The sequence below is a fragment of the Phyllopteryx taeniolatus genome, chromosome 1, assembly GCF_024500385.1.
Source record: "Phyllopteryx taeniolatus isolate TA_2022b chromosome 1, UOR_Ptae_1.2, whole genome shotgun sequence".
Taxonomy (NCBI): domain Eukaryota; kingdom Metazoa; phylum Chordata; class Actinopteri; order Syngnathiformes; family Syngnathidae; genus Phyllopteryx; species Phyllopteryx taeniolatus.
The window spans coordinates 19,408,382-19,435,096 of NC_084502.1; the positions used below are offsets into that span (position 1 = coordinate 19,408,382).

Genomic DNA, 26,715 nt, shown 5'->3' on the forward strand with positions numbered 1-26,715 from the left:
TGGAAATTAGGGAAGAACAAAAACCAAAACCAGAGGACCATTTGGTTTAGGCTCATACAAAACATGGACCATGAATAGGGAAAAGAGGGGAAGAAGAATGGTGAAGGGGCATTTTACTGTTGTGACGGCGCTGCATACAACTGGATTAAACTGCTCAGATCTTTGTGCACATAAACCAAGTCATATGTTAGTGTGAATACAATCTGATCATATTTAGACTTTTTTTTAAGCCTCCATCATACTATGACATACTTACCCACAGAATTCAATGTATTTGTAGATGCAGGTGGCAATTCCCATGGCAATGATGGCATAATACCAGGAACAGATGAACATAAGTGATAGGCACAAGCTCATACCCAGGAATGATAAAGCCCTGTGGGTGACAGTATATTGCATTTTTGACCAAACCTGTAATTTCTGCCAGCCTCATAATAATATTATTGTTGGTATTTTGCTTGCGGCTCGTCAGATACAGTTTTCCAAGCATTTCAGGCTCGCAGAACTCCCAAACCCTCTTCTTAAGTTACTTGTAGATTACTTTCTATAATTGCTTTCTATAATTATGATTACCGTAATTTCTCGTGTATAATGCACACTCCCCCCCACAAAAAAAAACAATTGTCAAAAGTCAATAGTGCGCATTATACATGGGTATAGGGGCATATGGAAAAATCTTTCACATTTTATAAACCTATGCTGCCATGTAGTGGTTATGAAAAAGCTGTACACTTTCATTCCAAAATGCCACTGCCACCTAGTGGTTATAAAAGGTGGAGCCTACACTTTCATTCCAATATGACAGGAGTATGACTGCATATATGTACAGTTGTGCTCATAAGTTTACATACCCTGGCAGAATTTGTGAAATGTTTTTTTTAATTTTTTAAAATAAATATAACTGATGACTGAACAACAACCATCATTAATTTATGTTTTGTTTTATGATATTGCTTTTCTGCTAGACCGTTTAATTTGAATACCATTAAAATAAAATTAAATATAGTTCGCCTTGTCCCCAGCCCCGCCTGTGTGGAGTTTACATGTTCTCCCCGTGCCTGCGTGGGTTTTCTCCAGGCACTCCGGTTTCCTCCCACATCCCAAAAACATGTATGGTAGGTTAATTGACGACTCTAAATTGCCTGTAGGTGTGACTGTGAGAGCGAATGGTTGTTTGTTTGTATGTGCCCTGCGATTGGCTGGTCACCAGTTCAGGGTGTACCCCGCCACCTGCCCGATGATAGCTGGGATAGGCTCCAGCACGCCTGCAACCCTGGTGAGGAGAAGTGGCTCAGAAAATGGATGGATGGATATTTCGCCTTGTGCTTCATGTTTTCTTTAAATAATTGTACCCATCTTACAAATTCTGCCTGGTTAGTCAAACATATGAGCACAACTATGTGTTTTCTAATTTACTAAATAAAAGTAGGGCTTTGAATTGTGAAATAAGAGCACGTAAATAAAGTAAAGTATTATGTGTTCAAATAAAGTGCTTAACTTCACAATAATTCTTTGAAAAAAAAAACTAACAAAATACGGATAATACTTAGTTTTTATCGTATAGGTATAAGCAAGATCATGCATTGTAAAAATGCATTATACATGGGTAGAAGGGTTTTCCAGAATTTTGAGGTCAACTTTGGGGGTGCGTATTATACATAGATGCACATTATGCACGAGAAATTATGGTAATTTAAAACTGAGTTGTATAAGGAGTCATCAAGGACATAATTTAGGATTATCTCTCACACACACAATTGAAATGCTCTCAAACAGGCGACGGAAATGTGCTCTCACACATGGCTGAAACACTCTTACACTCACTGCTAAAGCACTCTTACACACACTACTAAAAACACATAAAATTTAAACAGTGCACGTGATAGCGTTTCAGTAGTGTGCCTGAGAGTATTTCAGTTGTGTGTGAGAGGTAATCCTGAATTACTTCCAGCCAATCCGTAAAGGCATAACGCCTACCTGTGCTTGCACAGGTTTTCTCCATGTTGTCTGGCTTCCTCTCGTTTTTTTGTGTTGGAAATTGCTTAAAATCAACTGGGTTATGACTTTCTTATACTGTATATATTTACCATAATTTTCTGATTTAAGAAGATCAGTTAAAAATTGGGGTTAGTTAAATACCAAAAGGTGGCACGGTGGCCGACTGGTTAGAGCGTCTGCCTCACAGTTCTGAGTTCCGTTGTTCAATCCCAGGCCCCACCTGTGTGGAGTTTGCATGTTCTCCCCGTGCCTGCGTGAGTTTTCTCCGGGCACTCTGGTTTCAACCCACATCCCAAAAAACATGCATGGTAGGTTAATTGACAACTTTAAATTGCCCGTAGGTGTGAATGTGAGTGCAAATGATTGTTTGTGCCCTGCGATTGGCTGGCAACCAGTTCAGAGTGTACCCCGCCTCCTGCCCGATGATAGCTGGGATAGGCTCAAGGATGCCCGTGACCCTAGTGAGGAGAAGCGGCTCAGAAAATGGATGGATGGATAAATACCAAAAACCGTACAGATTCTGAGAGCAAAGCTAACAAAAATTGTATTTAAATTTATAGTGTTTGACATATTAAACTGAAGCTCTTGCAACTCACCAGTGGTAGAATTTAAAGCGTGGTCTCCAGTTTGGTGTCCTCAGTAAAGTTTGCAGTGCACAGGCAAGGTTAACAAACATGTAGCACATCAAGAAGAACCTGGAAAAAAAGAGAAAGGACCTGATCAACTTGAACCTGCTGTATGTTTGCGTGATTTGACAGCAAAATTACATGGAGAGGATGGGTGCAACAGCATCCAAAGAGGCAATGATGATTCCAATCTCACAAATGCTAGCTGTGAGCAGGAGGGCCCAGGTGGGCTCCCCATTGGCTTTACCATGTCCAAACACCTGCAGGGATAACAAAGGGTTACATGAAATCACATTGTATTACCCTCTTGCAGAATGAACACAGCTACGATAAATATATAACCAGATAGAAGTGAAGAAAGATTGAGTGTTACGCCAAGCTTATGGATTTGTTTAAAATAATCATTTCTCTGAGAGGCCTAAAAGCCGATATGAGTAAACTCACTCGAAGGAATGGGATGATACCGTCTCTTGAGATAGCTTGCAGGAGACGCGGAGCTCCAGTCAGACTCTGAAGTCCTGCGCCGCAGGTGGAGAAAAATGATCCAAACACAATGACCCATGGAGATGGCCATGCCAGAGTCCCAATCACCAGGTTACCATTGACCCCTTCACCAAACCTGAGAGGTGAAGGGAAATCAGAAGGCTTTAATAGATTATTTAACATCCAGCTTGATTCTGGCTATTACACTTTGGAGTACTGCAAGGTTCAGTTCTGGGTCCAATAAGTGGGACTTACTTGTCCCTCAGGACAACACCCTCTATACAAGCACCAAAGAGCACCACACACGAAATATCTGGTTAAAAAGTGTACTAAGGAATATATAATTGGAAATGGTGAGAAAATAAGATCTTGGTTCTTATTTAATTCATTCAGATTGTGTTTTATAGTCTGTTGCTGGCCTGTGAAGGATACACACAGTAGATGTGGTGGTGATGGCTGCAATGGTGCCGATGGGGATGGACTTCTGAGCATCACGCAGGTCTCCTGAGCGGTTGGAACCTGCCATTATACCTGCAAATGTAGCCAGGTATAACAGTTCGGATATATACGTTACACTACTCACAAAACGTTTGGAATAGTCAGGTTTCAGGTAGAATTTCAGGATGAACCTGAAATGCACAGGTGAACTTAGTTTGAGTGTCTCTTGCACGTGTCCAACTATTCAGTGTTTCTTGCACAAGTTGCAGTTTTCTAACAAGTAGCTGAACAGCAAAATTCACAACAGGTGTTTGATCCATGAATGGGCCAATACATTTCCAAGGACATGTTTTTCTATGACTTTTCCAGCCTCTCTGTACCTCTGTTGCAACCTGCTGATGAAACTTTGTGACACTCTAAGCTCAGTGGTGACTTTCTTTTTGAAGCCATGCAATGGCAAGGAACTGTTGATCATTTGTGAAGTGTCGTCTTGGTTTCGTGATGTGCAAATGTGAACAGCATGATGATGAGGACTGTTTAAATACCAACATTAATCGGTCCATGCATGGATCAAAAGCCTGGTGTAAATTTTGTGTTGCAATGTTAAGCAATAGGCTTCAGCACTGCTGTGACCTTGTACGTTATAAATGGTATATACAGTAGAATGGATGGATGTACTGTCGTGTATTTTACGTAGCCAAATCTGTAATCTAATACATTATTCCTGTCTTTCATAGCTATGCAATATGTCATTTTTGCCCAATGTCAAAGACAATAGTGTCTACCTCCAGCATGCCTCTAACCTGTGACAGATGGGAAATATATTCCCACCAGCAGCGTGAAGAAGCTGGTGATGTCAGCGAGCACAAAGCGGTTAGTGCTAGAAGCAGAACTGTCTGGGTCCACTTGTGATGCAAGTCCTCTCTTCTCTACAATCATCCCTTTTTCAAAATAATTGCCAAACAGGTTCTCTGTAAAATAAACCAATGAGCTGGTCATTTGGATTTATTTATGTTTTTTGTTAATTGGGTCATGTAATGACACTTGAGGCACCGATTACCTGCCAAAATTCCACTAGTGACTCCTGGAATGCCCTGTATCTCTGTGACATTGTTGTCACTGAAGTAGTCATCGCAAGTGGCGTTGAGGTACTCGGAATCACAGAAAGAGCGCCACAGTTTGGTAGTGATGGTCTCGTTGTCGATTTCAATGACCTTTGCACAAACGTCATAGCCTTTGGAGACAAGAGTTCGATTTCCCAGGAGGCACACACTGCAGGGAAAGACAATGAGGAGGAATAAATGTCACACACTTATGCCGCCACAAAATCATCATCAGAAGTGTTCTTTAGACTGACGGGAAGACCGGCGGGTCAATGGCGGTCTTGATGACTCCTGCATACACAGCCAGGATGGAGAGGATGACACAGGCCAGGAACACCAAAGCCAGCTTGTTGACATATTTCACTCCCACAAACACCAGCAGAGCCATGAAGCTTAGAACTATGGTGCCGTACACCCGCATATTATTTAGAAGCGCGGCCTCTGCTTCCAGCCCTTCCAAGCCCTCGATCTTGAAGATGGCTGCCTGAGGAACAATATAAATCTGACAGGTGGAAAGATGGGGCAAGGCAGGGAAAGAATGGGCAAAGTGCAGAGGATAATGGAGGAGAATGTTGCCAAAGGAAGAAAAAAATTATCATCTCCTCTTTTAAACTGCAATACAGTATGATACAGTGAAATACATACATGGAACTACAAACTATAAGTCGTTACCAATTTTCTATCTACTTCAGAAGATCTTGTCCTGTATCTTTTTTTTGGGGGGGGGGTTTATTTTATAAATGGTGGCAGCAAGTACTAATAATTGGCCCATGTTATGATATCATACACAAAATGCCACCATCCTCCCAGTAAAGGTTCCATGCCCCGATGGGGGGAAAAAAATGGTATTCCGTCTCTCAACAAATCTTTGACCCTTTCACAGGTATTTTAAGTATAATCCCAGTAGCACTTCAATAATGCTGACGATGCTCAACCATGACTGAACATGTACTGTAAGCAAGAATTACTACTGTTTACCAAACTATATAATTGGACCACCTGAATGGAATGCATATATTGTTCATTTCAAATGTTCAGAGGGGGGTAGAGTAGCCAAATATTGTACTCAAGTAAGAGTACTGTTACTTTAGAATAATATGACTGAAGTAAAAAGTAGTCATCCAAATATTTACTTGAGTAAGGGTAAAAAAGTACTCAATGAAAAAGCTACTTAACTAAAGAGTAACTTGTGAATAACTTTTTTTTAATTTAATCAGACCATCAAATAAAATAAAATAAATACTAAAATATGGGAGTCGACACACACCTGCCACCATTTCAATTCTTAACTGCCCAAAAACCAACAACACATATATTGGGCGCTACAGGAAACATTTGCTTTATTCGCTTAAATGAATTCATGAAGAAGCTGTTTGTTCAACAGACTTTGTGATTGTGTGTGCGACACCATAGGGATAGTGCTAATATTGCCATATCCGCTGCCAAAACAACAATAGCAGCATCTGCAACTTACTGCAAGGTGTTTTCTCAAGTTAGAAATGGGCTGAAATATCCACGTTTGGCCAGTCACAATTTGAGCTGCATGATAAAGCTGTTCTTTTTTGGAGTCCGTACAATAAACAGTTGCGCGGCTATTCCCCCCCCCCCCCCCAAAATGAGTCATTTTGATTGGCTCGCAGAGGCTACGTAGTGGTCATGTGACTACCTAGTGTCGTCTGATTGGTGAATTGGAGTCAAATGACATTAGTGATCCTGTTTGATTGGCGCAACGGGCACCCTATGCAGAAGTCGAAGTGGAGTCTAAAAATAGACACGCACACGCAAGAATGAATAAATAAAAGTAGCGAACGGCATGTCGATCATTGTAACGGAGTAAAATTATCGATCCTTCTTCATATAAATACTCAAGTAAAAGTAAAAAGTATGGTGCATTTAAAGTACTCTGACAAGTACAGTTTATGGAAAATGTTACTTGAGTAAATGTAATAGAGTATCGCGTTACTACCCACCTCTGCAAATGTTCATGGACGCTCTAGTTGCGACACTTCTAAATGTAACATAGTCAGTTAAGCTCTTGCAAATATCTTGTATTTTGTTATTTCTTCTAGTATAATTTCACAAAATCTGCAACTTTACATAGAGATATCATTATCAAATCAAACTTTATTTATAGAGCACTTTTCATAAAATGATATGCATCTCAAAGTGCTTTACATAGTTATGTTGTCTCGCAATGCAGCCTCCAGTGTCAATATGCGGAACATTAATTTGTACCCCTAGTTCACTAAAAAATATGGCACTGGCCTCTATAAATTGGGTCTCGTCTTTTCTCCTTCCCCTTTTCCTGTCAATTAATCTGTGTGGTCACGTTATGTGACCCCATTTGACAGGAGGATTTCTGTTTTTGTCCTGAGTTTGTCACTGAAAATAAACAAAAGTGCAACTCTAAAGCAACCCTGGTGTGCATCATTTCAAACACACACAACAAAGAGTCAAATACCACCAGTTACATAAGCGGCGTTGCATCACACATTTGATAACATAATCATTTTTGACTTACCAGCAGAATTTCAATACAACCAAGAATGTACATGGCACCAGCAAAAGTGGTGCCCAAGTAGAAACAAATCCCAACAGCGCCACCAAACTCAGGCCCAAGTGAGCGAGAGATCATGTAATAGGAACCTCCAGCTAGGAGAGGAAACAGTCAGTCAGAGTGAAGTCTGTGTCAGTGAAGTATTATTTAACAATTTCAGACATCCACTCACCCGGAACCACTCCGTTTGTGGCAATGGCACTCATGGAGATGGCCGTGAGCATAGTCTGATGATATAAAAACATGAAAGAAATGCATCTGACTGGGGAACAAAAAAAAAAAGGGAGCAGATAAAACAACTATCAGAAGAATAATTTGATTGATCTGCTTGATGAATTCTCCATCTTTGATTATTGTCGTGAGGCTGGTTACAAACAATACCAAGAGAGTCTGATGGTACCCTTATAACAAAGATGAGAGAAAATTGTGGAATTTTCAGTTATTTGCTGGTTGTGAAGAGGTCTCCTTGCATCAGGGTCAGGAGGGGGCAGTGACCCACCAGCTCAAGTTTCCTCAGGACTGGAAAGGAACAGTGCCTGGTTCTTGACCAGTTTTCAATCAAAAGGCTCATGGTGCCATTTTAGTACTTTTTCATGTTATAAATGGACAAGAAATTGTTGTGTTGACTTTTTGTTTCCACAATTCATATAAAATTAATATTTGCTTTTGGAGGATGATGAGATGAACCACAAACTGCATACAGTATGCACATTGAACTTCTTTAAACAATTACAATCTGTTAAATAAATATCTCTGTGATTGGCTGGCAACCAGTTCAGGGTGTACCCCGCCTCCTGCCTGAAGATAGCTGGCCTGTGGGACGCTAAGTTAATTAACTTCCCGCCAGTCGAAGGATTGCCGCCACGACAGGCACCGACTCCAGCACTCCCGCAGCCCTTGTGAGGATAAGCGGTTCAGAAAATGGATGGATAGATGGATTAAATACATATCTATGTTATTTTTATGCCATTTAGTAATTCATATTCAACACAATTTCCTTGAATTCTTCTGCAAGATTTTCTTTGCTTGGGACATTCCAAATGACCAACTTGTCAGGCTGGTAGAGGTTAAGGGCTGGAAGCAGAGGCCGCACTTCTAAATAATATGCATGTGTACGGAACCATAGTTCTAAGCCTCATGGCTCTGGTTAACACCACTATCCATCGTATAGCCTACTCGGTTCATTTATATGTGATGCACACTTATGGTTACTGGTAACTCAAACATAAAATATGTGACTTGAATTGGGTCTTTCATTTTCCAGGAAATCAATTTCTAACCACCGCAGAGACTGTGGGAGACATTTTTTCTAAAGACTCCACTGAATTGCCTAGCTATAAGTGGAATGTCAGGAAATGCTCACCTATATTGCTATTAGACAATAAAGCCAAAGAGGCGACATTGCTCAGTATAGTTATTATTATTATTATTATTATTATTGCTTGTGGGCAGAAGGCATGTTGACGCACCACTGAGCAAGAATCTCAAACTGCTCAAACAATCTCAAACAAGTTTACACAGGAGCCTTCAGCATGAAAGTTGGTCTTTGTTGGAATACAACATATAAAACTTGTAATATATGTAATTATACTATATACTAGCCCTCCATCCATCCATTTTCTGAGCCGCTTCTCCTCACTAGGGTCGCGGGCGTGCTGGAGCCTATCCCAGCTATCATCGGGCAGGAGGCGGGGTACACCCTGAACTGGTTGCCAGCCCATCGCAGACTACATACTATACACATACTATATATTATATACAGCTCTGAAAAAAATTAGAACAAAAAAGTGAACCTTTTTTGGTGTTTTAACTTTTATTTCATTTTCTGAAAGAAAATATTTTAAATGACAAGATTTGTATTTGGAATTTGTGAGCTATGTTGTCAGTAGTTTACGTAGTTTACATCCTAATCAGATGCCCGAGCCACCTCATCTGGCTCCTCTCAATGCGGAGGAGCAGCGGCTCTACTCTGAGCCCCTCCCGGATGACCGAGCTTCTCACCCTGTCTCTAAGGGAGAACCCGGACACCCTGTGGAGGAAACTAATTTCGGCTGCTTGCATCTGGGATTGTTCTTTCGGTGACGACCCACAGCTCGTACCCATAGGTACTTAGATCGACCGGTAAATAGAGAGCTTTGCCTTTGCCTTTCGGCTGAGCTCTTTCTTCACCACAACGGACCGATACAAAGTCCGCATCACTGCAGACGCTGCACCGATCAGCCTGTCAATCTCCCGTTCCATTCTTCCCTCACTCGTGAACAAGACCCCAAGATACTTGAACACCTCCACTTGGGGCAGGATCTCATCCCCGACCCGGAATGGGGACTCCACCCCTTTCCGACTGAGGACCATGGTCTCAGATTTGGAGGTGCTGATTCTCATCCAAGCCGCTTCACACTCAGCTGCGAACCGCTCCAGTGAGAGTTGGAGATCACGTCTTGATGAAGCCAACAGAACCACATCATCTGCAAAAACCAAAGATGCAATACTGAGGCGACCAAACCGGACCCACTCTACACCTCGGCTGGGCCTAGAAATTCTGTCTATAAAAGTAATCAACAGAATTGGTGACAAAGGGCAGCCTTGGCGGAGTCCAACCCTCACCGGAAACGAGTCCGACTTACTGCCGGCAATGCGGACCAAACTCTGAAACTGATCGTACAGGGACCGAACAGCCCGTATCAGGGGGTTCGGCACCCCATACTCCCGAAGCACCCCCCACAGGACACCCCGAAGGACATGGTCGAATGCAATCTCCAAGTCCACAAAACACATGTAAACTGGTTGGACGAACTCCCATGCACCCTCAAGGATCCTGCCGAGGGTGTAGAGCTGGTTCACTGTTCCACGGCCAGGACGAAAACCACACTGCTCCTCTTGAATCTGAGATTTTACTTCTCGATGGACCCTCCTCTCCAGCACCCCTGAATAGAACTTACCAAGGAGGCTGAGGAGTGTGATACCCCTGTAGTTGGAACACACCCTCCGGTCCCCCTTTTTTTTTTTTTTAAAAGGAAGCCCACCAACCCAGTCTGCCAATCCAGAGGCACTGTCCCTGATGTCCAGACGATGTTGCAGAGGGGTGTCAAGCAGGACAGCCCCACAACATCCAGAGCCTTTAGAAACGCTGGGCGAATCTCACCTACCCCTGGGGCCTTGGCACCGAGGAACTTTTTAACCACCTCGGTGACCTCAGCCCCAGAGATAGGAGAGCCCCCCTCAGAGACCCCAGACTCTGCTTCCTTATGGGAAGGCGTGTCGGTGGAATTGAGGAGGTCTTCGAAGTATTCTCCCCACCGACTCATAACGTCCCGACTCATCCCCACTATACACAGTGTTGATGGTGCACTGCTTCCCCCTCCTGAGATGCCGGATGGTGGACCAGAATTTCCTCGAAGCCGTCCGTAAGTCTTTCTCCATGACCTCACCGAACTTCTCCCATGTCAGAGTTTTTGCCTCAGCGATCACCAAAGCTACATTCCACTTGGCCAGCTGGTACCCATCAGCTCCCTCAGGAGTCCCACAGGCCAAAAAGGCCCGATAGGACTTCTTCTTCAGCTTGACGGCATCCCTCACCGCTGGTCTCCACTTACGGGTTCGGGGATTGCCGCCACGACAGGCACCGACTACCTTACGGCCACAGCTCCGGTCGGCCGCCTCGGCAATGGAGGCACGGAACATGGTCCACTCGGACTTAATGTCGCCCGCCCCCCCCGAGATGTGGGTGAAACTCCTTCTGACAGGGGATTCAGCCAGATGTTTCCAGCAGACCCTCACAATACGTTTGGGCCTGCCTGGTCGGAATGGCATCTTCCCCCACCATCTAAGCCAACTCACCACCAGATAGTGATCAGATGACAGCTCCGCCCCTCTCTTCACCCGAGTGCCCAAGATATGCGGCCGCAAGTCCGATAACATGACCACAAAGTTGCTCATCGAACTGCGACCTAGGGTGTCCTGGTGCCAAGTGCACATGTGGACACCCTTATGCTTGAACATGGTGTTCGTTGTGGACAATCCATAGTGAGCACAGAAGTCCAATAACAGAACACCACTCAGGTTCTGATCGGGGGGCCGTTCCTCCCAATCAGGCTCTTCCAGGTCTCACTGAGCCCACGTGAGCATTGAAGTCCCCCAGCAGCACAATGGAGTCCCGAGCGGGCACACTCTCCAGCACCCCCTCCAAGGACTCCAAAAAGGATGGGTACTCTGTACTGCTGTTTGGTGCATCGGCACAGACAACATTCAGCACCCGTCCCCCCCACTCGAAGGTGGAGGGAGGCTACCTTCTCGTCCACCGGGGTGAACCCCAATGTACAGGCGCCGAGCGGGGCAATAAGTATACCCACACCTGCACGGTGCCTCTCACCATGAGTAACTCCAGAATGGAAGAGAGTCCAACCCCTCTCAAGAGGACTGGTACCAGAGCCCAAGCCGTGCGTGGAGGCATGTCCGACTATATCTAGTTGGAACTTCTCGAGCTCACACACCAGCTCGGGCTCCTTCCCTGCCAGAGAGGTGACATTCCACGTCCCTAGAGCCATTTTCTATAGCCGTGGATCAGCTCGCCAAGGTCCCCGCTTTCAGTCACCGCCCAGCTCACACTGCACCCGACCCCTATGGCCCCTCCTCCAGGTGGTGAGCCCATGGGAAGGGGGACCCACGTTACCCTTTCGGGCTGTGCCCGGCCGGGCCCCAAGGGGGCAGGCCCGGACACCAGGCGCTCGCATTCGAGCCCCACCTACAGGCCTGGCTCCAGAGGGGGGCCCCGGTGACCCACGTCCGGGCAAGGGAAACCGATCTCCATTTGTATTTTTCATCATAGGGGTTTTTGGAGTCGTGCTTTGTCTGGTCCCTCACCAAGGACCTGTTTGCCATGGGTAACCCTACCAGGGGCGTGAAGCCCCAGACAACTTAGCTCCTAGGATCATTGGGACACACAAACCCCTCCACCACGATAAGGTGACGACCCAAGGAGGGTCTTAAATTTTTCACTCTTTGTTATATTGAAGCCATGTGCTAAACTCATTTAAGTTCATTTTTTTCTCATTAATGTACACACAGCACCCCTTATTGACAGGAAAAACGGAATTGTTGAATTTTTTGCAGATTTATTAAAAAAGAAAAACTGAAATATCACACAGCCATAAGTATTCAGACCATTTTCTGGGACATTAATATATTTAACTCGGGTTAATTAGGAAAGCCACACACCTGTCTATATAAGACCTTACAGCTCACCGTGCATGTCAGAGCAAATGAGAATCAAAGGAGGTAAAAGGAACTGCCTGAAGAGCTCAGAGACAGAATTGTGGCAAGGCACAGATCTGGCCAAGGTTACAAAAAAACTTATGCTGAACTTAAGATTCCTAAGAGAGGTGGCCTCCATAATCCTTAAATAGGAGACCTTTGGGACGACCTGAACCCTTCCTTGAGCTGGCCTTCCGGCCAAACTGAGCAATCGGGGGAGAAGAGCCTTGGTGAGAGAGGTAAAGAAGAACCCAAAGATTACTGTGGCGGCGCTCCATAGATGCAGTCGGGAGATGGGAGAAAGTTCAAGAAAGTCAACCATCACTGCAGCCCTCCACCAGTCGGAGCTTTATGGGAGAGTGGCCCGACGGAAGCCTCTCCTCAGTGCAAGACACATGAACGCCCGCATGGAGTTTGCAAAAAAAAAAACATCTGAAGGACTCCAAGATGGTGAGAAATAAGATTCTCTGGTCTGATGAGACCAAGATATAACTTTTTGGCCTTAATTCTAAGCGGTATGTGTGGAAGAAACCAGGCACTGCTCATCTCTCTCTGGAGAGACCTGAAAATGGCTGCCCACCAACGTTCACCATCTAATCTGACAGAACTGGAGAAGACCTGCAAGGAAGAATGACAGAGGATCCCCAAATCCAGGTGTGAAAAACATGTTGCATCATTCCCAAAAAGACTTATGGCTGCATTAGCTCAAAAGGTTGCTTCTACTAAATATTGAGCAAGGGTCTGAATCCTTATGGCTGTGTGATATTTCAGTTTTTCTTTTTTAATAAATCTGCAAAAATTTCAACAATTCCATTTTTGTTCTGTCAATATGGGGTGCTGTGTGTACATTAATGAGGAAAAAAATAGCTTAAATGGTTTTAGCAAATGGCTGCAATATAACAAAGAGTGACACATTTAAGGGGGTCTGAATACGTACCCACTGTAGATGCAGAATAGGACATGGCCATGGTGGGGTTGTTGGTGCGTTTATTGGCTAAATATTTTACACCAGGGTTTACCAGCTCACCTTCAGCAGCTGCATAATGCACATTCTAACAATGCCCTCTATTTCCTTTTGTATAAAAGCATCGTAGTTTAGTCACGTAAACTTGTACAAAGTATTTAGTCCTATAAAGCCAAAAGATATTTTCAAACATGACATGTATCACTCACTGATATGTCGAGAAATGTTTCCCAACCTTTATCGAGCTAAGGCACATATTTTACATTTGCAAAATCGCCCGACACACCACCATACAAAAAGCATACATGCTGAAGTAATGATTGAACTTGTCTTAATTTACTCACACATGTACTTACACAGTGTCAAATGTGGCCCTGTTTAGTGGAACACAAAGCCATTCAGTTGTATAAATGGCAACAGGTGCATAAACAGGTTAAATGTAACTTCTGCCATCTAGTGGAAGAGCATTAAATTGTTCTGCCCGTCATATGGCGCTGGCATCGGTAGATGAACAAGGATACATCATCAATCCATCCATTTTCTGAGCCGCTTATCCTCACAAGGGTCGCGGGAGTGCCAGAGCCCATCCCAGCAATCATCTGGCAGCAGGCGGGGTACACCCTGAACTGGTTGCCAGCCAATCGCAGGGCAAACAAACAACCATTCACACTCACACTCACATTCACACGTACGGGCAATTTAGAGTCTTCAATTAACCTACCATGCATGTTTTTGGCATGTGGGAGGAAACCAGAGTGCCTGGAGAAAGCCCACGCAGGCATGGGGAGAACATGCAAACACCACACAGCCGAGTCCGGGGATCGAACCCCAGCCCTCAGAACTGTGAGGCAGATGCTCTAACCAATCGTCCACCGTGCTTCCAATTTTTGGACCAATTCAGTGAAATTGGATAATTTCGGTACAGTGGTTAGGAATCTGGTGACAAAAAAGACGAAACACAAGGAGCACATGCACTTCTACTCACAGTGGAGCAACACATGAAGACAATTATGAAGGAACCAAAGACGCCTCCAATCCCGACCATCCAGGTCATTCGCAAGAAGAGGATCACACCGAAAATATTCTGAATACATGGCAAGTACACACCCATCAGAGTTCCCAGCTGTGGTGCCTGAAAAACACAAAAGAAGAGCAATGTGAATGGCAAATATTTGCCAATATCAATTCATTTTGTAGAAGTTTTAATAATGACAAAATAAGAAATAAAACAAACAAACAAATGGGGTGTCTTGTCCATCAAATTTGACTTTGTGGTTTGTTTTCAATGCTGTGCAGTTCACCATTCAGTTCTCTACCTTGACAGTTTTTTTAGACGGACGTTCACCTTCCTCATTGTTCTCAGCCTCCTCATGTTCTTTGCTCCCTGTTGGCAAGTTGGAGTAGTTGGCAAGGCTGCCGAGCAAAGAGGATACCATGGGACTAGTGTCCATCTCCTCCTGCAAGCGTACACACGCACACATACGCACACACTTGTCGTTATCAATTTATATTGTCACAGTACACATTTGGGGAAAAAAAATCTCTTACCTCAAACAGGGCCATGTTCTTGCCATCATACTGTTGGCTCTTCTCCATATCACTAGAGGCACTGCTGTTGATGAAAGGACTGCTCTCTTTGGGGTTTCCATCACCTGATACACCAATAAAAGGCAAAATGTGTTTAGAATCATTTTCTTGACGTAATAATGTTTTATATGCTATTGCTTGGCTTTGCTTAGGCAGTGGGGTCGTCAACCCGCCATTTGGCACGTAGGTCACACACAAGTGATCTTCCATGTGCAAACCTTCGAGTTCCTTCCAAGAGTTTTCTGTTGCCCTTAGTTCTTCTGGAGCTCTTCGCCAGGGGACTCTCTCTTCCTCTGCTTCTCTTACCTTGTAGGTCCCAATTCAGTGATTGCCTGATGACTTCATTTGCTGGTTTGTAAAGTGTCCAACCCCATTTGCGATGTATAATTTGAATCTCAACGCTTGGTTGTCCTGTCCTCTTCCACAGTTCTTCATTTCTGACTTTGCTGGTCCACTTGATGTTTGTATCGTTCGCCAGCATTTGTTGAAGAAAGTCTACATCTTATGTCTTGTTGACTTTGTGGGTTTTGCAAACATGTAATAATCTTGTTGAACTATTATTTAAAATGTTCAAACTTTCCGTATCTGAACCTTATTCAGTGTCTCGGCTGTAATCTGTTCTTTATGGTGCCATTTAGATTATCAGTCAGTGCAGGGTGACTACCTGAAAAATCAGTGTTTTAGGCTCCACTTTTAGTACCTTTTTTGAGGTGCCCATCATATACAGGGAAACTAATTTACTGAAAGAAACAGCCAAATTAAAATGAGCAAAAAATGCTAAATAACTAATTCCTCTAACAAAAACAAACAAAAAAAGCTTTGAACAACAGATAAATCTCTGTGAAATTTGTTTGGCCGACTAAACCAACAAAGCAGAACAAAACTGAAATGAAATAGCAAAAATTACATGTTACGGATACATATACTATATACTCTATTTTGTAAAAAAATGTTTATGGTACTGCAGTCAGCACCTTGAAATGCAAGGCAGATTTGTACCCTTCATGTGACACGATTATTACAAAATGGACAGTTTATTCCAGCTTTTAAAAGCTTAATAGGACGTAGGCTCAAGGGGATTATCCAGCAGCTGCTGGAAGCCAGAGAGGAAGGCTGAATTTAACATCTGCATGTGAGCAAAATGCACCAATCAGCTGCATAAGTGAGCTTGAATTACATCAATTACATCAGCCACACAAATACCTCATCTATTTTCACCTCGCCTGCTGTAACTGAAGACTTATACTAATTCCATTCAAGTCTCCACTGGGTGGCGTTGACATTGAATTGTGAGGCTTTGTGCCATTGCCAATAATACAAAGAACGACGGAACTATTATGTACACTTGTATAAATGTTTGAATATTATGTGTAGACTACAGTCCACAAGAGATTCTGAGATTTCTTGTCAAAACACTTGTCTTCCTCTAGCTCTCTTGCCTGGCAGCTCCATCCTCATCATCCTTCTACCAATATACTCACTATTTCTCCTCTGGATGTGTCCAAACCATCGAAGTCTGCTCTCTCTAACTTTGTCTGCAAAACATCGAACCTTGGCTGTCCCTCTGATGAGCTCATTTCTAATTTTATCCAACCTGGTCACTCCGAGAGCAAACCTCAACATCTTCATTTCCGCCACCTCCAGCTCTGCCTCCTGCTGTCTCTTCAGTGCCACTGTCTCTAATCCGTACATCATCGCTGGCCTTGATCATGCATTACAATCGCTGACAAATTACAAGCGACGATCACCCCAAGCTGAGAACAATTGTACACTAGCCAACGACTAAAACACCTTCTACTGCAGATTTGAAAAGGACACGTTCACACCCCACACCCACCCAACCGCACCACCAACCACATTCACACTTCTGACTTCTGCATTAACCATCCACGAACAGGATGTGAGACGCATCTTCAAACAACAAAATATGAACAAAGCGGCAGGCCCAGAGCATGTGTCCTCATCCTGCCTCAAAGTCTGCGCGGACCAGCTCTTCACACAGATCTTCAATAGATCTCTGGAACTGTGCGAAGTACCATCCTGTTTCAAATGCTCCACCATCATTCCAGTCCCCAAGAAACCTACAATCTCGGGTCTAAATGACTACAGGCCTGTTGCCTTGACATCTGTGATCATGAAGTCCTTTGAACGTCTCGTGCTCGACCACCTCAAGAGCGTCACAGGTCCCCTGCTGGACCCCCTGCAGTTTGCCTACTGAGCAAACAGGTCTGCGGATGATGCAGTCACCATGGGACTGCACTTCATCCTAGAACACCTCGACAGCACGGGGACCTACGCGAGGATCCTGTTTGTGGACTTCAGCTCAATGTTCAACACCATCATCCCTGAACTCCTTTCCTCCAAGCTTCTCCAATTTAGCGTCTCGCCTGTCATCTGCATGTGGATTTACAGCTTTCTGACGGGCAGGACACTGCAGGTGAGGCTGGGGGAGGCCACCTCATCCACACGCAGCATCAGCACTGGGGCAGCCCAAGCTTGTGTCCTCTCGCCGCTGCTCTTCTCTCTCTACACGAACGACTGCACCTCAACGCACCAGGCTGTCAAACAAAGTTTGAAGAAGACACCACTGTCATCGGACAATTAAAACTGCTGAAAAGATTGTCGGTAACCACCTACCCACCCTTGAGGACTTGCACGCTGCCAGAACTAAGACAAGAGCGTGCAAAATCCTCTTGGACCCGTCACATCCTGGTCACTAGCTCTTCCAGCTCCTTCCCTCAGGTAGGTGCTACCGATCAATGCAAACTAGAACTAGCAGACATTCCAACAGCTTCTTCCCTCTTGCAATCAACTTCTTAAACAGCTAACCTACAATTCCATTGCAACATGCTGCCAATTTTTTTGGCTTGAGTTTGTTGTCACATTTCTGTCCGGCCAATTATACTCGCGCACTCACTGTGGTAGTCTCACCACACTGCACCAATACTGGCCACTCATGCCAGAGTAGCATCTGCACCATTTGCACACTGATTGAGGATTATCTGCAACATTTGCACAATCAACATTGTCCCAGATTATTGCACTACTAGTCACTTTAAACTGCATACACTCCTTGAAGTCTCTGCGCCCTTTGCACAATGGCCATCGCGCCGGACTATTGCTATATTAGTCATTCAAACTGCTCTCAGTGCTAGAGGACAATTGTTTTTTGTCAATGTCTTTATGTCTCCAAAGTGTTCTGTAAATTGACTGTCTGTTGTACTAGAGCGGCTCCAACTACCGGAGACAAATTCCTTGTGTGTTTTGGACATACTTGGCAAATAAAGATGATTCTGATTCTGATTCTGATAAAAATCCATTCAACATTTTCAAAACATTGTCATGGAAATGGCATCCATAGGGTCTTGAGAGATTATACAAAAACAAAAAAACATTTCATACATTAAGATAGGGAATCAATCAACGTTGGCGGCACGGTGTACGACTGGTTAGAGCGTCAGCCTCACAGTTCTAAGGACCGGGGTTCAATCCCTGGCACCGCCTGTGTGGAGTTTGCATGTTCTCCCTGTGCCTGCGTGGGTTTCCTCCCACATCCCAAAAACATGCATGAATTGGAGACTCTAAATTGCCTGTAGGTGTGAATGTGAGTGCGAATAGTTGTTTGTTTGTATGTTCCCTGCGATTGGCTGGAAACCAGTTCAGGGTGTACCCAGCCTACTGCACGATGATAGCTGGGATTGGCTCCAGCACTCCCGCGACCCTTGTGAGGATAAGCGGTTCAGAAAATGTATGGATGGATGGAATCAACGGTGCCTTGCTGTTGTGTGATTGTAACCATTGATATGCTATCCAGTATTCTAAATTAAAGCAAAGATTAGGTGACGCAGTGTACTGTATTTCCTAATATCTGGTCTAAGAAGACTGGGTACTGTTGTAGCTCAGTAGTAAGATTAAAGAAAATCTCTCACTCCACATCTCATTGCTGTTCTTCTGGATCGTAGACAAACATTCTCAGCAGGGTGATCCCCGGAGATTTGTGAACAACTTAGTAATATGAGCATGAGGAAGCTTTGACAACATGTGTTTTCTTTTCTTGATCACAAGCCCATATTTTCATTGTTTACAGTACATCCACTTTCAAGTAACACATACCAGTACAGAAATGGAAGTGACAACATATTGTCTGACTCCCAAAAATAGGGTATGTCCCAAATGTCCAAATGATCGATGGCCTTAGATTTTTCTTATTCCACTGCCACGGTGTGTATCCAAATCCAACCTAAATTTGAGGCAAATTTAGACTGAATTTGCTTTAAAATAAATTTTATTCATTGAACATAAGTACAATGTACTTCTCTTCTTGTCACTAAACACGAACAGTGTGGTTATTTTACGTCCTTTTTACTGCAAGTCTAATGTATTGAGGCTTCTCGAACTTAAGACATGGCTGTTAATGATGCAAAGTGTGCTTATCTAAAAGATATTCAAATTCATCCAATCATTTCTCTATTCTGCTTGTCCTTATTAGGGTCAGCTGGAGTCTCTCCCAGCTGACTGTGGGTGAGAGGGGGGGGGTACACCCTTGTTGCCAGCCAACCACAACACACTCGTATAGTGTAGACAAAACAACAACCATACTCGCATTCACAGAACAATTTAGAGTCTTCACTTAGCATAACATGTTTTTGGAATGTGGGAGGAATTCTGAGTACCGGACAAAACATGAGAACTTGCAAACGCCACACAGGCAGGTAGCTGAGATTGGAACCCAGAACCTCAGAACTGTGAGACAAATGTGGTAACCCCTCAATTTATGTGCTTCACATTCTAATCCATAATACTGAAAATGAATTGGATCTGTATCAAGACCTCTATAATCCAAATTTGACATTCCGACCTACTCGAGCTCTATAGATTAAAGTCACGATGTGACACACTCTACATTTAGAGTGGAGTAATAGAAAAGGCACAAAAACAAATTGTAAGGATTACTGATGATCACTGACAGGATTTTTCCTCACCCCTCGCCCTTGGCTGTCCTTTGCATTCCTGAGGTACTACGATGCTGAGAGTGAAATTAACTGGTCGCCAGCCAGTCGCAGGGCGCATATAAACCAACAAACATTCGAAGTCACAGTCACACCTACAGGCAATTTAGAGTCTTCAATTGCTGTTGTTTTTCTTCGTCTAAAGCAGTGGTTTTTAACCTGGGTTCGATCGATCGCAAGGGGTTCGGTGAGGCAGATGCCGGGGTTCAACGGAGGATTCGACACACACCGTGTGTGCATGCGTGCATGTATCCGTAGAAGCCTTTTTACACTGCATTTTGAATGCCATGTTCATGCCGTTCAAAACGCAACGCTGCGCCTCGAGTTGAAATGTTTTGTTGTTTTTTAAACTATCTTTATTTAACAACATTTCAATGATACACTTGAGTTGACAGCATTGCTGTGGCGTCAGACAGTTCATCCAATAATAAAAAAGAGACAAAAAAAATGTACTCTTACCTATTAACCCTTTTCGAGGATTGTAGAAATAACATAAAGAAAAGGAACAGATTTTGTTGTGAATTTTCACAGTGAAGTCCATTCCAATGATATGAGAGTGGCACTTACCAAGAAGAATGGCAACAACAAAATTAACATTCATCCATCCATCCATCCATCCATTTTCTGAGCCGCTTCTCCTCACTAGGGTCGCGGGCGTGCTGGAGCCCATCCCAGCTATCATCGGGCAGGAGGCGGGGTACACCCTGAACTGGTTGCCAGCCAATCGCAGGGCACATACAAACAAACAACAATTCCCACTCACATTCACACCTACGGGCAATTTAGAGTCTCCAATTAATGCATGTTTTTGGGATGTGGGAGGAAACCGGAGTGCCTGGAGAAAACCCACGCAGGTACGGGGAGAACATGCAAACTCCACACAGGCGGGGCCGGGGATTGAACCCCAGTCTTCAGAACTGTGAGGCTGACGCTCTAACCAGTCGCCCACCGTGCCGCAAATTCACATTCACTTACAGTAAATTTTTATTGAACTGATTTTTTTTTTTTTGTGTGTGAAATTCATGTTTTGTTGGTTTTGTTCTTTTAACACAATGAGTTTGTGTGCAACTGATGCGTGATTCCTTTTGTGCATGACCTGGATGACTGAGAATCTACACAGTCAATAAAATATATACCTGTTTTGAATTTGAAATAAACCACATTTTATTTTTCAAATTAGGAAGGGTTCCGCGAACTCCAGATGAAACTTGCGGGGTTCTTTCCCTCTAACAAGGTTAAGAACCACTTGTCTAAAGGAAAACATGACTCACGCGCCACTGCCTTCACTGGTAATGATGACCTTCTCCACATGGTCGCCACGTAGGCACATCGATTAGCTGGGCTGCTTTATCTAGTTTAATACCTATTCCGGGGAAGCCCAATAGAAGACGTGTGCAGTCATCAGAATCAGAATCATCTTTATTTGCCAAGTATGTCCAAAAAAACACACAAGGAATTTGTCTCCGGTAGTTGGAGCCGCTCTAGTACGACAACAGACAGTCAATTGACAGAGAACACTTTTGAGACATAAAGACATTGACAAAAACAGTCACTGAGCAATAAAGGGTTGCTAGTTATCTGGTAAAGCCGGTACAATTTTATTTATTTATTTATTTTTGACAAAGGTGCAAAAAGATGTCCTCTAGCACTTAGAGCAGTTTGACTGACTAATATAGCAATAGTCCGGTGCAATGACCATTGTGCAAAGGGCGCAGAGACTTCAAGGAATGTATGAAGTTTAAAGTGACTCGTAGTGCAATCATCTGGGACAATGTTGATTGTGCAAATGTTGCAGATAATCCTCAATCAGTGTGCAAATGGGGCAGATTCTACTCTGACATGAGTGGCCGGTATTGGTCAACAACAGGTATGCAAATAGTCCAGCGTGGCGAGACTACTACAGTGAGTGCACAAGTCATGTATAATTGGCCCGACAGAAATGTGACAACAAACTCAAGACAAAAAAATTGACAGCATGTTGCATGTGACTTCTTTGTGTTGTTTGATTGGTGAATTATAATTAAACGTCATTAGCACTTAAATTGGATTGGGGCAAACAGCGCACAATGCGGAAGTTGAAGTCGTAGTCTAAACAGTTATGTCGCGCACGAAATAGTTGATAAATAAGCAATAATTGATACATACAAGTAGTGAGCGGCATTTAGATCATTGTAACGGAGTAAAAGTACCATTTCTTCTGAACATAAATACTCAAAAAGTATGCAATGTTAAAACTACTTTGACAAGTGCAATTTTTACAAAACGCTACTTGAGTAAACGTAAAGGTAAATGTAATGCGTTACTACCCACCTCTGGATATCCATTACTACCTGATTATGAATGGAGATAAAAGGAAACTACACCAGATAGGCTAGTGAGCCCTAACCCTAACCCTATGTGCTCCATTTTGTGGAAGAAAAGATGAGTGGAAACTGCTAAAATGTTTTGCCTTTTTGCATCAATATTTGCTTTTTTTTTTTTTTTTAAACTACGACTGTTATGTGCGGTACCTCTGCTATCTCTGTGGCGCTAAAGTTTTCATAAACGCTACCATTTATGAAAAGTGCCTTAACACACAGCAGCTTGCCACTTAGTACAATGGTGCTTGAGATACGAATTTGATTCATTCCGTTACGCTTGTAACTCAAAACACTTGGATCTCAAATCATCTTTTTCCCATTGAAATGAATATGTTCCAGTCTCCCCCAAAAACGTTTTTTTTAATGTGTTTTTTAAAAATAGGATGTGATATTGTGCCCCCCCCCCCCAAAAAAAACCCACAACAACATACAATAATGTAATTAGATAGAATGTTACAAATGAAACAGTTTATGCATCATGATTAATTCATTGTGAGTTGGCAGCTCCTTCTAGTGTGTGCGCCTTGACCACATAGGGGCAGTACAATACACACATATGGATCTAAAAGAAGACGTTCACAGTCAACTACTTAGTAAGCCGCGGTAATGATACTCATTTTTCGCAGAGGATAAAGAATACATGCCTGTGAGTATTATTATATTGTCTGCCTACATGTGTTGCTTCACCTTTTGTATTCAAATATCTGTTGCTTAAAGGGTTATAACACAGGGAGACTAATGCTATTTGTTAGCCCGTCTATGGCATTTTGCATTGTTTGATAGCATTAAACTAAACTGACCTTCCTAAGGCTGTTATGTGGTTGTTTTAAATACACAATGTATAATTCCCTTTTGTATATTTTATTTGACAGTAAACTTCAACTGGGAGTGGCATTAAACATCTTGAAGCCTGCACTCTAAAGAATTCTTCACTATCTACCAACTGCTCTCTGTGAAGTGAGTTTAGTTCACTGCCACCATAGGGCGCAAGTATTTCAAATTTTTGTGGTCAAGTCAAAGCAAACAAATCGTCTAAACGACTGCTTGTATAACAAAAAAACCCGTAAGGCACACACCAGTGTAAACACATTTGAATTCCTCTACAGTGAAAAAGGGAAACCACAATGTTTTATATTATTGGGTGTGCTAGATAATGCATGTGAAGAATGTTTGATCTGTCAATCACATAGCTACATTCATTGACCATTTCGTGTGACTCTTTCTCCTTCATGGGAATTATTACAGGCTGCATTGACGTATGGGCAATCAGAGAAATGGATTCATAGTCTCATGCCCATGGACAGGCTTGTGACATCTGGCGAGTGGATTAATTCGTCTCAGCTGCCTGTTTGTTTCAAAAGCGAGGCAGCAGCAGCTTGCACTGTATTCAAACCACCTTCAAAGAAAAAAGCTCAATATCGTCAGATGCAGACAGACGATTTCTGCAAATTTGAGAAGGATCAACTTTTCCCTTCTCACACACAGTTAGATGAGCATCAATGCAATTTGATATTTTCTGGGTTTAGAATGTTGTTTTTGTTGTTGTTTTTTTCTAGCAAAAAAGCATGTGTGGTCTACCTCCAATCACAGTTGAATCAGGGGAAACGGTTGCAGCCCATCAATGGGACTGAAGCATGGAGTGTTATGCAACTTTCAGACACAACCCAAACAGCAGGCTGTTTACGAGAATGGCTCTTTTCTGTGTAAATCAATATTTGTTCTTCTCATACACTTGTGATATTACAATTGTAATCTGTTGCAGAAGTATGATTCCATTTCTTTTACTTTGAATGTGATGCATTTCTTTGTAGTGATTTAATTTTCTATTCATTTTCATTTGTATTAGTGTCCATCCATGTGCTTCACTTGCATAACACAGTCACAACGCTTCACCCCTGACCCTACATTAAGCACACACGGTGTCATTTTATGCTGTTACATAAACGCTGACAAATATTTGTCATTGAAATGACCTATGCTGTCCTCTACAAGCTGCGCCAGATGATTTGAAGGGCTTTGAGCCTGTTGAAAAATCAGTGATCCACTAATGTGAACAGCAGCTAATGAATTGCAACAATAACATACATTGGTACTGTATGCTCCAATACACGTCTCAGTGAGGAAGAACCACGGCATGCTTTTTTTTTTGTCCAGATGTGTGCTTTTGTCAAAGTTGGGGTTTTGTAGTGAAGACATTTGACACTGGAACAGATTATTTCTCCTATCTTTGTTATGGATTATATCATGATCCAGTTTTGGACTTTTTTTTTTTTTTTTTTTGTGTTAACATCTGGAGTTTTGCCACTTTGGTCCAAACGGATGATTCATCCATGATAATTCCTGCTCTCAAAACAAAACAAATTCAACTTAGTTTGACTTGTATGCATTGCACAATGTCTTGAACCATTTCCCACGGCAAATATATGATCATGAAATATTACCTAAAAAGAATTTTGAACGTGGGAAAGTTGACTACTACTTACTCTGCTTATTAGAAGTTGGCTCAACCCTGTTTGAATGCCAGGTATGTGTCATATAAAAAAAAGACACAAAGGTAAATCATTTCAAAACTTTTTCCACCGTTAATATGGCCTATAACCTGTACAGCTTAATTGTTTTTTTAATGTATTTTTTAAAAAACAATCTGTTTGAGAGTGGATGTGAAAATAAACAAATGGGATTATGTGCCTGCACAACTGTACACGCCCTCTTATAACTGGGATGTGGCTGTGTTCCGAATTAACCAATCAAATTCAAACTCAAGTTAAATGGGAGTCAGCACACACCTGACTGCATTGAAATGCCCTCTCATTCACCCCAAATAACCTTCAATTTGTCTAGTAGGCTTTTCCTGACATTTTCTTTTGCCTTCTAGCAGAATTTTGAAGGTTTTATTCTAACACTAACTGCTATTTGGGACAATTAAGAATTCCCTTCACCTCGTCGAAGGCCCCAGGTCCAGTTGAAGGAAAACATCCCCAAAGCCTAATGTTGCCACCACGTTGCTTCATTTGGTGATGAGCAGTGTTGTGTTTGTGCCTTAAGTTTACAAAATGTTCAAGCTTGGTTTCACTGGACCCAAACAAAATCTCCCGAAATGTGGGAAAATGTTAATGTTATAATGTTAATTTGTTTAATGCTAAAAACAGTCATATCTTCAGTTTTAAGAGGGTGTCTAGATATATATATTTGTTTAATTCAATAGAGTTGTACAGGTCACACTAATGTTGGAAAACGTTTTGAACTTATTTTTCAATATCCCAAAAACTAAATGGCATTGGAACAGAGGTGTGTAGACTTTTTATATCCACTGTATATATAGCAAGTGTCTTTTTATGTCTTTAAGTGGCTAGGCTCAGATGTTATTAGGTATAACAGGTGAGTGTGTGATTTCATCAATAAGTTATTGAACGCAAAGTAATTGAGGGGAAAAGTCAAAATAACATGAAATAAAATGTTTTCCAGTGCATCGCTGAATCACCATTGATTCCGCTATGACAAATTGCTAATTTAACCTCACAGACATTCCAGTCAAGCTTATTGATTGCAATTTATGACCTGTGGACCGTAGGCCTCTCGTGGGATCTATCTAGACTTGTTATCTTGCCTGCTCCTTTTACTCAGGAATGGATGTAATAATCAAGGGATCTCACTGGTAGGATTCATCATGTGTTTCTCCTACAGAATGATCACAATCCACTCTATGTGAATGCACTGGATGTGGTGTGCTTCAAAGGTCATTTGCCACTTTGCAAAACAATTGTGTGCATTTATTCTACCTCATGCAATTTACTGCGTCTCATTTTCTCAATGAGTCCTCCAAACATGCGTCAGTCTACCTGTACTTTTGTTGCTTCACATGATATAGGCTAATGTAGACTGTTTTCTTTATTTTGTATTCATTTGAAGTATTAAATACACTATCCCCAGTGGGTAGCCATTGAGAAAATGAGAGAGTCTAGCCAATTAAAAAGAAGTTATAACCACTCTACTACATTACACGTCCAGCCGTTGTAGAAGCCAAATTGCCACATATTGTTTACTGGGCCTAGATGTGAAGATACATCAGTGGTATTACTTTTATTGCTTCTGTATGAGACCATGAAGAGCTCTGAATATTTATAAGTGAATTAACAGTCGTCGTTCACGTTACATATTTTGTAAGTGCGGACAAGGGTGAACAACTTGTACGCTGAGACTTTACTTCGCTTGCAAATGTTCGTCCAATTCTGCCAACATCATTTGTATCACTATCCAGTTGGGTATTAAACTTCACTGTGCAGTGCAGCAGTAGTTGGACTTTTGCAGGGATGTGAAAAATAAAATGACCCAGCCAACAT

General features: G+C 42.7%; 1 protein-coding gene across 6 annotated transcripts in view; it reads right to left on the reverse strand.

Annotated features, from left to right (window-relative positions):
* Window positions 1–26,715, reverse strand: part of slc12a5b (solute carrier family 12 member 5b) — a 45,999-nt gene that overhangs the window by 11,358 nt on the left and 7,926 nt on the right. For 3 of the 6 annotated variants that reach the window (XM_061778622.1, XM_061778597.1, XM_061778588.1), the window contains exons 2-15: window positions 14,968–15,071; window positions 14,736–14,876; window positions 14,405–14,551; window positions 7,378–7,432; window positions 7,170–7,300; window positions 4,903–5,150; window positions 4,606–4,817; window positions 4,349–4,516; window positions 3,540–3,638; window positions 3,363–3,420; window positions 3,069–3,243; window positions 2,766–2,884; window positions 2,595–2,693; window positions 257–376 (exon numbers count right to left, since the gene is read on the reverse strand). In XM_061778622.1, coding sequence (XP_061634606.1) covers window positions 257–376; window positions 2,595–2,693; window positions 2,766–2,884; window positions 3,069–3,243; window positions 3,363–3,420; window positions 3,540–3,638; window positions 4,349–4,516; window positions 4,606–4,817; window positions 4,903–5,150; window positions 7,170–7,300; window positions 7,378–7,432; window positions 14,405–14,551; window positions 14,736–14,876; window positions 14,968–15,015 — 1,820 coding nt within the window. In that variant the 5' untranslated portion in view covers window positions 15,016–15,071. Of the gene's footprint in view, window positions 1–256; window positions 377–2,594; window positions 2,694–2,765; window positions 2,885–3,068; window positions 3,244–3,362; window positions 3,421–3,539; window positions 3,639–4,348; window positions 4,517–4,605; window positions 4,818–4,902; window positions 5,151–7,169; window positions 7,301–7,377; window positions 7,433–13,775; window positions 13,795–14,404; window positions 14,552–14,735; window positions 14,877–14,967; window positions 15,072–26,715 lie in introns of those variants that run through there. The other 3 variants (XM_061778612.1, XM_061778607.1, XM_061778630.1) reach the window with 2 other exon arrangements.